This window comes from Lucilia cuprina, chromosome 3 (assembly GCF_022045245.1).
Source record: "Lucilia cuprina isolate Lc7/37 chromosome 3, ASM2204524v1, whole genome shotgun sequence".
In the NCBI taxonomy this organism is placed as follows: Eukaryota; Metazoa; Arthropoda; class Insecta; order Diptera; family Calliphoridae; genus Lucilia; species Lucilia cuprina.
This window is the reverse complement of record NC_060951.1, coordinates 7264837-7276687: the sequence shown is the minus strand read 5'-3', so window position 1 is coordinate 7276687 and position 11851 is coordinate 7264837. Positions and strand designations below refer to the sequence as shown.

Below are 11851 nucleotides of genomic sequence, written 5' to 3'. Positions count from 1 at the left end.
CTAGACTATAGACTAGACTATAGACTAGACTATAGACTAGACTATAGACTAGACTATAGACTAGACTATAGACTAGACTATGGACTAGACTATAGATTAGACTATAAATTAGACTATAGATTAGACTATAGTCCAGAATAAACTAGTCTAAAGACCAGATTATAGACCAGACTGTAGACTAGTGTATAGGTCAGATTAAAAACTATTCTAAAGACTTGACTATACACTAAAAACTAGTCTAAAGGCCAGACTATAGACTTGTCTATAGGACAGACTTCAGACTAGACTATAGGCAATACTATAGGCTAGACTATAGTCGAGAATATACTAGTGTTTAGGTCAGACTATAGACTAAACTATAACCCAGGTAAGAAGTGTCTAAAGGCCAGACTATAACCTAGTATAGATTAGCCTATAGACGATTCTAAAGGCTTAATTATAAACTAGAAACTAGTCTTAAGGCAAAACTATATACTAGTCTATAAACCAGACATCAGACTACACTAAAGGCTTTTCTATAAACTAGTTGAAAGACAAGACTATAGAATAAGTATGGGTCAGACTATACACTCGATCAAACTACAGACTAATCTGTAGCTCAGACTATGAACTAGACTATACCCCAGACTATGGACCAGACCATAGACGAGATTATATACTATAGGAGTAGACTGTACTATAGACTAGTCTATAGACCAAGATATACCAGACTAGAGGAAAGAATATGGGCAGAAGTATAGTCTATACTATAGGCCATAGGACTACACTATTCAACTGTAGACTAGACTATAGTAAAGACTATAGACAAGAGAAGTGTATAGGCTAGACTATAGACTAATCTATAGATATGATTAGTATAGATTAGTCTATAGTTTGGACTATAGAAAGACTATGTAATGGGTTAGATTTTGAATAAATAAAAAGAAATTGCAAATGTTTAATTTGTAGCGTATTTTATTTGTAGCATATTTTTAGGCGCTTACTTTGTTTTGTTCAGTTTATTTCCTATATTTATTTAATTAAAATTTATTAAAAATAAAATCTTGTTAAATGTTTTAGCAACTTTTCTTTTAATCTAAACAAAAAAAAGAAAACTTTTATTGTTTTCCTAAAACTGCCTTTTAAGTGGTTGGCAAAATTAATTTTAAGTTATGTGAAGACGTTGCTATTTGCTTATTTTCAAATAAAAAGGTTTTTTTTTTAAACTTTTATAACCAAAAAAATAACAAATTATTGAGAAAACATATGGCCATTGTGGAAACCAACAAAATAAAAAGAAAGAATAAAACTTTATTTAACATATTTTGCATAAAGTTTTGTTTTTTACGAATTTTTAAATTAAAACAAATAAATTTAATTTGATTTTTTTCACAAAGAAAAGAGTATATAGAGCAATGTCTACATATTTGTTATCTTTTTAAGGAAAACAGCTGAAGAAAAAAACTTTTTCAATAACTAAAGTTTTTAAAAGAAAAGATTGATTTGTTGAAGAAATAAACTATAAAAACATAAGAAAAAAAGATAAAATGCTAAAGATAAGAAATCAAATAAAAGGTTATGTTATGAAAAAAGGGTCAATAGGGAATTTTTGGAAATGGGATTTAAAAATCTGAAAAGTATTCAAAAAAATCGGATTAATCGGAAAATTATAACAGTAAATTTTATAAAATTATGGCATAAACTAAAGCAAGTTTTTTAATAAAAATTTCAAAATAATGAAAAATATTCGCATAAATAACCGAATAATTAATCGAATAGAATTTGAGTATATTTCAAATAATCTTTTGTATTTAAGAAATTTTATTTCGCAATAAAAATATTTCTAAAATTATTCGATTAAATGAAACGAATAATCGTAAAATTATGGGAATAAATTTGCAAGTTTATGACAAAAACTATAGCTGAAGCTCAGTTTTTAAAAATAAAAGAAAAATATCCGAAAAATTATTCGAATAATTATTCGAATAAATAACCGAATAATTAATCGATTAATTAAATAATTATTTGTTTTTAACTTTTGTATTTAAATAATTTTATTTTTTTATTAAAAAAATAAAAGTTTTATAAAAATGTTAATAAAATTATTCGATTAAATAAAACGATTAATCGAAAAATTATTCGAATAAATTTGGAAAAAAATATAAATTAATTTTTAAGTTAAAAAGTTTGAAATTTTTCCAAATTTAGTAAAAATTTATGTAAATTTTACAAAATGTATAAATATTATTTCCCTAAATAATGAAAATTAAAAAAAAGTATTTCCATGAATAAAGAAAATTTTGTATTAAAAAAAATCATTTCCCTGATTAATGGAAATTTTGCAAGGAAAATGTTTAAAATTTCCTTTTTTAAAGAAAAATCGTTGTAAAATTCTATAAATAGGTTTTCTTATTTATAGTTTTGATGTTGTTATTAAGACCAAAATTATTCGAATAAAAACCGATTAATTATTCGAATAAAAACCGAATAATTATTCGAATAATTGATTTTTTTAGAAAATTTTAAATAAAATTTAAAAAATCCGTAAGGCCTTAATATATCTTTCAGATTTTTTCGTAAATATGTCAGTTTGTATTAGTTTTGAAAACATTTTTTTCCTTTATTTAGCTTTTACAACGTGCTGATGACAACACATGTTGTTAGTTGTTTTCTATGTGATCTGTTGAGATTTTTTTTCTATCGTTGTTCATAAGGATTTCCTTACACAACAAGCTAAAATTTAGAAGTTTTATTTTTTAAAGTATATTTTTAGGAGTTTCTCTTTTTAGTTTAGTATTGAAAGCTTTGCATGTAAGTGAAAAACAAAAAAATTGTAAATTTTTTGTTTTCATAAAATGTTCAGGATATGTTTTGTTGTTTAGCTTGTATTTCTTTTTATTTATCTAGTATTCTATACTGCTAATGCATTTGTTTGTTTAAGAGTTTATACTTTTAAACAATACAACAACAAACTGACAAAAAAACATAAAAACTAAGAAAAATACTGCAAATAAATAGCAAAATGTAAAAGGAAGAAATTCGAGTAGTTTTGTTAAGATTTCCGGTTGGTTAGTTTAAAGAAATACATATATTTTCAACAGAAAAGACAGATTTTATTGGGAACAATCTCGTAAAACATAAAGTAGGCTAAAGATTTAAACAATTTGAACAAATAAAAAAATCTAAACAATTTCTCAAATTTTTATGAAAAACTTTTCTTATAAATCTTTTTCCTTTTAAACATGCTTTTAACATATTTTCTTAAATAAATCTTAAGCAATTAAACTTCTTTAAAACATAATAAAAATTCTCAAATTACTTTATTTCTTACAAAAAAAAAAACATATTTATAAATAACTTCTTACAAACATAACTTCCACCCGGCTGTAGTCACATGACAACTTCTACCAACCTCAACATCCTTAAACACTCCCTTGAAAGTGTCTTCTATCATTCTGACTTATAGCAAAACTAAACTTGAGAAAATTGTTTATGTTTAGTCACGTTTATCCTCTATATACAACTTTTTTTTACTGAATAAATTTTTCAGCAGAAAATGTCAACAAATACTCTTCAAATCCTTTAAATCTTTTCAGTTCTATATCCTTGAGCAGTTAAGTTAAAGTTTGTTTGTTTGCTTTTGAGTTTGGTGGTTTTTGTAGTGAAAACTAATGTAGTTTTAGTAAATAACTATTTTGTTACTGTCACACATGATGATGATGATGTCTGTAAATAATTTATTTAATTTTATATATTATTAATTTTTCTTTTTGTTCTCTTTTTAGTTGCCATTACTTGGACAAATGCTCCTGAAAATCAAAATCCAATTTTGGGCGAAGATTATGTGGTGAGATGTGAAGTAAAGGCCGATCCTAATCCTACAATTGATTGGTTGAGAAATGGTGATCAGGTAAGAGTTGAAAAGAGATTGTTAAAATATTAAAACTTTTATATTGCGGGAAAGTTGATAGTCTCGTCCAGTCTATAGTCTAGTCTATAGTCTAGTCTATAGCCTAGTCTATAGTCTAGTCTATAGTCTAGTCTATAGTCTAGTCTATAGTCTAGTCTATAGTCTAGTCTATAGTCTAGTCTATAGTGTAGTCTATAGTGTAGTCTATAGTGTAGTCTATAGTCTAGTCTATAGTCTATAGTGTAGTCTATAGTCTAGTCTATAGTCTAGTCATTTGTCCATTCTATAGTCTAGTCTTTGGACTAGTCCATAGTCTAGTTTTTAGTCTAGTCTATAGTCTAGTCTTTAGTCTACTCTACAGTCTAGTCAATAGTCTAGTCTATAGCCTAGTCTTTACAGTCTAGTCCGCATTCTATACTCCACTTTAGTATTTATAACTCCAACATTCTCCTTCTTCTTTCTTCCAACTTTCAGATCCGTACCGGCGACAAATACGTTGTACAAACCCATGGTCTGCTCATACGTAATGTCCAAGAATCCGACGATGGCATTTATACTTGCCGTGCTGCTGTCATTGAGACTGGTGAACTACTCGAACGTACCATACGCGTTGAAGTCTACAGCCGTCCTGAGATCACATTCTTACCGAATACATTGGAAGCGGTAGAGGGTAAACCATTTGCAGCCAATTGCACAGCTACCGGCAAACCAGTACCAGAAATTTCCTGGATTAAAGATGCTACCCAACAAAATGTGGCCAGTGCAGATCGTTTCCAAGTGAATCCCCTAACAGGATTGTTAAATATTAATTCGGTGACACAGGACGATTATGGCATGTATACATGTATAGCGAAAAACGATGCTGGAGTTGTAGATAAGAAGACTAAATTGAATGTTTTAATAAGACCATCTGTCTATGAATTGTACAATGTGACCGGTATTAGTGAGAAAGAAGTGGCGATAACATGTCGTGCCAAGGGTCGTCCTGCACCCGAAATTACCTTCAGACGTTGGGGCAGCGAGGATGAGTATGCACCGGGCGTACAGGTCGATGATGATCGTATTGTTTTGGAACAACATTTTGATGAGGAAAAAGGTGAAAGTTCTGGTACTTTGCGTATTGCTCGTGCTATGCGTACCGATGATGGTTTGTATCAGTGTTTGGCTCGCAACAAGGGTGAAACGGCCTATAAGACAGGACATATTACCGTCGAGTTTCCTCCCGATTTTTCGCATATGAAAACTTTACCACCCGTATTCAGTTGGGATGAGCGTAAGGCTAATTTGAGTTGTCTGGCTATGGGTATACCAAATGCTACTATTGAATGGAGATGGAATGGCAAACCTATTAAGGATTCTTTCGATAAAAACTTAGTGATTGAGGGTACAGGACCACGTAGTAATTTGATTGTACATCCCGTGGCACGTCAATATTATTCGGTTTATAAGTGTATTGCCACCAATATTCATGGCACTGCCGAGCATGATATGCAATTGAAGGAGGCTAGAGTACCCGAAGCTGTAGAGGCTGCTATACCCAAACAATTAACAGCTACTAGTATTACTTTTGATATACGAGGACCACCCACAGAATTAGGTTTACCCATAACAGCATTCACGGTGCAATACAAAGAAGCCATTAATCCGGATTGGTCAACGGCCCAGAATCGCAGCTGGTCTCCCGATTCGCCCTATATTGTTGAAGGTTTGAAACCCCAGACCATGTATCATTTCCGTTTTGCCGCACGCAATCAAGTTGGCTTAAGCATTTGGGGTGTAAATACCCAACAATCGACCCCTAAGAGATCAGCACCCGAAGAACCCAAACCTTTACATGCACCCGAACAAAATGATTTCGAAGAACCTGTGGTCGTCTCACCCTATTCCGATCACTTTGAATTAAGATGGAGTGTACCTGCTGATAATGGTGAACCCATTGACTTCTATCAAGTTAAATATTGTCCGGTAAGTTGAAAATTTTACCACCCTAAGTCCTGTATAACTCTTTATTAACGATTTCCTTAACTTTACACTTTCTAGGGCGTCAAAATGGCCGGTGCCTGGCATGAACTGGAAAACCAATGTCAATCGGCCGATGTTATTGAAAGTACTTCCTATGAAATGACACGCTTAAGTGGCAACACCTATTATCGCATAGAATTGCGTGCCCACAACATTATAGGCTTCTCATCGCCTGCCTCCATTATAATGAAAACAACACGAGGTGAGTCCGATTCTGCTAATAATAATTTGGGAACCTTATTATATACGGCCGGTCTTAATTCGGCTTCAGCCGCCCCATCAAATCATAAAAACTTCATAACATTATTTACACGTTCAACAACAACTACCACTACTACAGCGGCTATCAACACCTTTACAACAACATCTACAGTCATGGCTATTGCTACCACAACATGCATAACATTATTAAGCATTTTAGCCTCAATGACAGCTTAAAGTTTTGTAAAAAAAAATGAAAATCATAAACAAAATTTTTATAATTTTCTAAAAAATCTCAAAATCCCTTAAAGACAATTTTTTTTAATTCTATGGATTGGTAATAATTTCAAAAATAGTTTACTTTAAAAAAAAATCAATTTTATTCATAAATATATTATTTTTGTAACTTAAACATTAATTTTGTTCAGTGTATTTTGTTGTATTTTGTTTAATTCTCTTTTTTGTATGTTGAAAAAAAAATTTTAAGAATTTTTGTAATAATTTTTGTTGTCTCTGCATGCTTTTTTTCGTAGTGGTTTTTTGCTAAAACCTTTAAACAACTTTTTCTATATAAAAATTTTATCTCCGTATATTTGCTATCAAAACACTAACCCGGAAGAACAACACACAAACACACACGCCCACACAGATAACTATAACTTTTTTTGTTATTTTTTTTTTCATATTCTTTCAATTCTTTTCACATTTTTCTAATTTCAATTTTAATTGTTACGGTTTAAAACCTAGAGTAGAAATCCTACGAAAAGCTCGAAAGCATTCTCTACTACTTAGGCGCTCTTTGTAGTCATATATTACTAATACTCTCTTGTTGTAAAAAAAAAACTTTCTAAAAAAAGCCTTAAATCCTTAACAAAAAGAAAGCATTCAAAGTTTTAAAAGCTTTCTTCAACACACCATACTTTAAAACCGAAAGAAAATGTGCACATAACCCCGTCTAAAAACAGAAATGGCAGATTACTGAGAACTTAACAAAAAACGAAAAAAAGCTTTTTAAAAGCTTTATTTAATCGACCAAACTTTTACTTTATAATCAAAAGGAAATATTTACACAAATCCGTCTAAAACTAGAAAAAGAAGATTACTGAAAGAAAACAAAAAAGCTTTTTAAAAGCTTTCTAAAACTAGAAAATGAAGTTTCCTGAGAGATAAACAAAAAACAAACCTTTCAAAAGCCTTCTTTAACCCCCGAAAGCGGTACTTTAAAACCGAAAGAAAATTGTCCTCTAGAAGCTTTAAGTGAAAAGCTTTTTTCAATATTTCTATAGTTTTGTTTAAAAATTGCATATTTGAAAGCTTTTTTCGTTAAGTTTTGAAAAATTTTCTAACAATTGCGAAAATTCAAAATTAAGTTCGAAAATTCGATTTTAGCATTTGTGTGTAAAAATGTGAAATTAAAGCTGTTCTATTGGTTAAATTAGTTAAAAAGCTATAAATTGGTGTTAAATGAAAGGAAAATCGAGAAAGTGGTAAACTTTTTTGCGATTTTCGAAAATTCGAAATTAAGTTCGAAAATTCGAACTTCGTTCAAATTGCTTAAAACTTGCAATTTTTCAAAATCTTTGAGTAAAACTGAAAATATGAGTTAGAAATAGTAATTTTGACTAAATCTTCTATGTTCGAATTTAAGTTTGAAAATTCGAACTTTGTTAAAATTGCTTAAAACTTTTTATTTTTTTAAATCTTCTTCAAGAAATGAAAATTAAAGTTAAATTTAGTAATTTTGACCAAAAATTCTATGTTCGAATTTAAATTCGAAAATTCGAACTTAGTTAAAATTGCTTAAAATTTGCAATTTTTCGAAATCTTTTAATAAGAATGAAAATATGAGTTAGAAATAGTAATTTTGACTAAATCTTCTATGTTCGAATTTAAGTTCGAAAATTCGAACTTTCTTGAAATTGCTTAAAACTTTAAATTTTTTAAAAATCTCTTAAAAGAAATGAAAATTAGTGTTAAATTTACTAATTTTGACCAAAATTTCTATGTTCGAATTCAAGTTCGAAAATTCGAACTTTGTTAAAATTGCTTAAAATTTGCAATTTTTCGAAATCTTTTAGTAAAAATGAAAATATGAGTTAGAAATAGTAATTTTGACTAAATCTTCTATGTTCGAATTTAAGTTCGAAAATTCGAACTTTGTTAAAATTGCTTAAAACTTTAAATTTTTTAAAAATCTCTTAAAAGAAATGAAAATTAGTGTTAAATTTACTAATTTTGACCAAAATTTCTATGTTCGAATTTAAGTTCGAAAATTCGAACTTTATTAAAATTGCTTTAAATTTGCAAATTTTTTATTTCCTTTTAATAAAAATGTAATGAAGTGCGTAAATCTAGACAAATTTGAGTCGTTTATGTATGGAAATTGTTTTCGAGTGAATTTAAAACAGAAAAAAGCAAAATACACTGAAAAAAAATTAAAGTTCCGAAGAAAAAAAAAACATCAACAACGAACTTTACATTTCATTCAAATTTCACACATTTTATCATTAAAACAAAACAACATTTTCACACATAAATAACATTTTTAAACAAAAAAAATTATAAAAAATAAATTTAGATTTTTTTTCATTAAAAAATAATTTAATAAATTGCTTAAAAGCTTGCTAAAAACCATTTTCAACAACATTATCATCATCATCATTATGAACCAAAAAAATTTAATAAAATATTGTGTCTTTCTTTTTGTAAAACATTTTATGTTTTTATATATAAGTTTATATCAAAAAATTAAATAATTTTATTAAAGTTTTATGTGTGTGTGTGTTATAAATAAATTTTTTATGTTGCTTCTTTAAGTTTGTCCACAAAAAAAAGTGTTTTTGTTTTTTTCATTTCTGTCATTTAATAAAAAAACACATTAAACTTTAACACAAACTGCCAAATATGAAAAAAGAACTTGAAAAATTTATTATTAAAATTAAAAAAATGTTAAAAAAAAATCAAACAAATATTCCATTAATTTAATTAAAAAAATGCATAAAACTTGATAAATTTCTTATTTTAAATCATAAGTTAGTTTTTTTATTATAATTTTTTTTTAATAAAAAATGTATTATATAAAAAAAAATTAAAATTTTTTATAAAAAAATACAAAAATTTCTTATTTAAGTTAACTTTACAAAGTTTTACTTAATATTGCAATAATTATTTAATTTAATTTAAATTTTTAATTATAAAAAATAATTTAAAAAGAAAAAAAAACCAGGCCTTAATCCTAAAAGTAGTATTACGTTTAATTTCCTACAAAAAAACCTTAAAACATTTTTGAGTTTCCGTTTCATTTTCTTCTATCTATCACTCTCACTTAGTTAAATATTTTTATATTTTTGTGTGTGCTTTCATCTAAAAAAAAAAAAAAACATTAAAAAAATTTATTCAAACTTAAACTCAAAAATCATTAGATTATCCAACAGTTAAACCTAAAAACCAACATTTTATATTAAAAACTATTATACTATTTCTCTTATTATATAAAAATTATTAATTTTTTTTTTTGTTTTTTGCTCTTAATTATTAAACTTAAAGGATAATAAATATTTAATTATATAAAAAAATATAACAACAATATACTTTTTTTAAATAAATATCAGCATTTTCATTTCCTTACTTGTGGTTTTGTTGTGTATGTTTGTGTTTGTGTCTGTTTGTGTTTTTACTTCTTGTATGTTTGTGTTTTTTTTTTTAATTTGTGCTCGTTTTACTCTCTCGCTCTTTGTACTTAAGTGTTGTCTTAATTAATCTTTTCCCCCTTTATATTGGTTTACTTTTCGTTTCTCTTTATTTGTAGTAGTTTATTTTGTTTTAAATATTCATTCACTTTTGCTAAAAGCTGAACTTTACTCTCTTAAAAGTTTTTCTCTTTTAATCACTAACTTCAAATGTTCTTTAATATTGAAAGCTAAGATGGATAAACATTTTGTTCCAGTTCTGTTCTAGTTCTGTTTTGTTCTAGTTCTGTTCTAGTTCTGTTCTAGTTCTGTTCTAGTTCTGTTCTAGTTCTGTTCTAGTTCTGTTCTAGTTCTGTTCTAGTTCTGTTCTAGTTCTGTTCTAGTTCTGTTCTAGATCTGTTCTAGTTCTGTTCTAGTTCTTTTCTAGTTCTGTTCTAGTTCTGTTCTCGTTCTGTTCTAGTTCTTTTCTAGTTATGTTTAAGTTTAAGACTTTGCTTAGGTGTTGTATAGAAAAATGTTTTTAAGGTTAAAGTTTTCGTATTTAGAAGCTTTTGAAAAGGAAAAAATTCTTGTTAAATAGGAAAAAATTATAATTTTTCATAAAATTAGGAATTTATTTTGAATTAATTTTTATTTCAGAAATTTAAACCCCCCCCAAAAAAAACTTTAAAATCCTGTTACTAATTTTGTTTAAATAAATGTTGAATTTTGTTTTTTCTTTAAAAATTTTTGTGTATTTAATTTTTGTAACAATTTTAACAAATTTACTAAAGTGAAAAAAACTAACTTTTAACCCTTCATAACACTAACCCCTTAAACTACTAAACACTTGTTTGTTTTAAAACTGTTTTTCAAATAAAAGCCCCCGAAACCGCAACCCATAAAAACGCCGAATATCAAAATTCACTACTAAAACTCTTTAAATGTTAGCAACAACAACAAAAATTGGGTGTTTGTTAAACCTTAATTTTTTTATATCTTTCCCATTTTTTTCTTCTTTTTTTCTCTTTTTATATAAAAATAAAAACAAACTCTTTAACTACTACCTGAATTCTAAAAACAACATTTATAAATAATTTATTAAAACCAAAATTGTTAAATTAAAAATTAAATTCTAAAAAAACCTGCTCGTGTGCGTGTTTTATAAATAAATGTGTAATAATTATTGTGTGAGTGCTGCTCCTTCTTCTTCTTCTTCTTCTGTAAACAACCACGCCCACCGTTCCCCACCCTTGCAGATAATCCCTATCCCAAAGATTCTGCTGCTAGCTATCAGTCACCAAAGGTTTTACTTTTACTACTACTAACAACAGCAACTTGTGGCAGCTGGGTTTTTAGCTCAACCTTATGGAGGAGAACGTTGGCATCACCAGCAGCAGCGGCTTTGTAAGATACGAAATGAAATTACATTCCACAGTCAGTTCCACAGTGTAATAAATAAGTCCTGTTTGTTTTTTTGTTTTATTTTTCATTTTTGTTTTTGTGTAATAATTAAGCTGTAAAAATAATCTCTTTAAAAAAATCTCCATTTTTAACAAAAAAAAAAGTTCTAAGAAAATAGTTGAATCATTCTTTACAATATTTGTTTAATAAATCAATTTTATATAAATGTTACTTAATTTTTTTATAAAATAAATAAAATAATTTGTTTTATATGAAAAAAAAATCAATATTTTGTAAAAAAAATCTAATTGTTATCAACAAAAAAAATATAAATAATTAAAATTTTAATGTCCTTTAATGTAATTCTGTTCTAGTTCTGTTCTGTTCTAGTTCTGTTCTAGTTCTGTTCTAGTTCTGTTCTAGTTCTGTTCTAGTTCTGTTCTAGTTCTGTTCTAGTTCTGTTCTAGTTCTGTTCTAGTTCTGTTCTAGATCTGTTTTAGTTCTGTTCTAGTTCAGTTCTAGTTCTGTTCTAGTTCTGTTTTAGTACGGTTCTAGTTCGGTTCTAGTTCTGTTCTAGTTCTGTTCTAGCTCTGTTCTAGTTCTGTTCTAGTTCTGTTCTAGTTCTGTTCTAGTTCTGTTCTAGTTCTGTTCTAGTTCTGTTCTAGTT

At 27.7% G+C, this 11851-nt stretch overlaps 1 protein-coding gene across 1 annotated transcript; it reads left to right on the top strand.

Moving 5' to 3' along the window:
* Positions 1-3757: 3757 nt before the first annotated feature.
* Positions 3758-6461, top strand: LOC111678712 (fasciclin-2; the record flags this gene model as incomplete). Its single annotated transcript, XM_046946001.1, has 3 exons — positions 3758-3889; positions 4364-5854; positions 5930-6461. Coding segments are annotated over 3 exons (2043 nt in total), but the record flags the coding sequence as incomplete, so codon positions are not given.
* Between the last annotated feature and the right edge of the window lie 5390 nt (positions 6462-11851).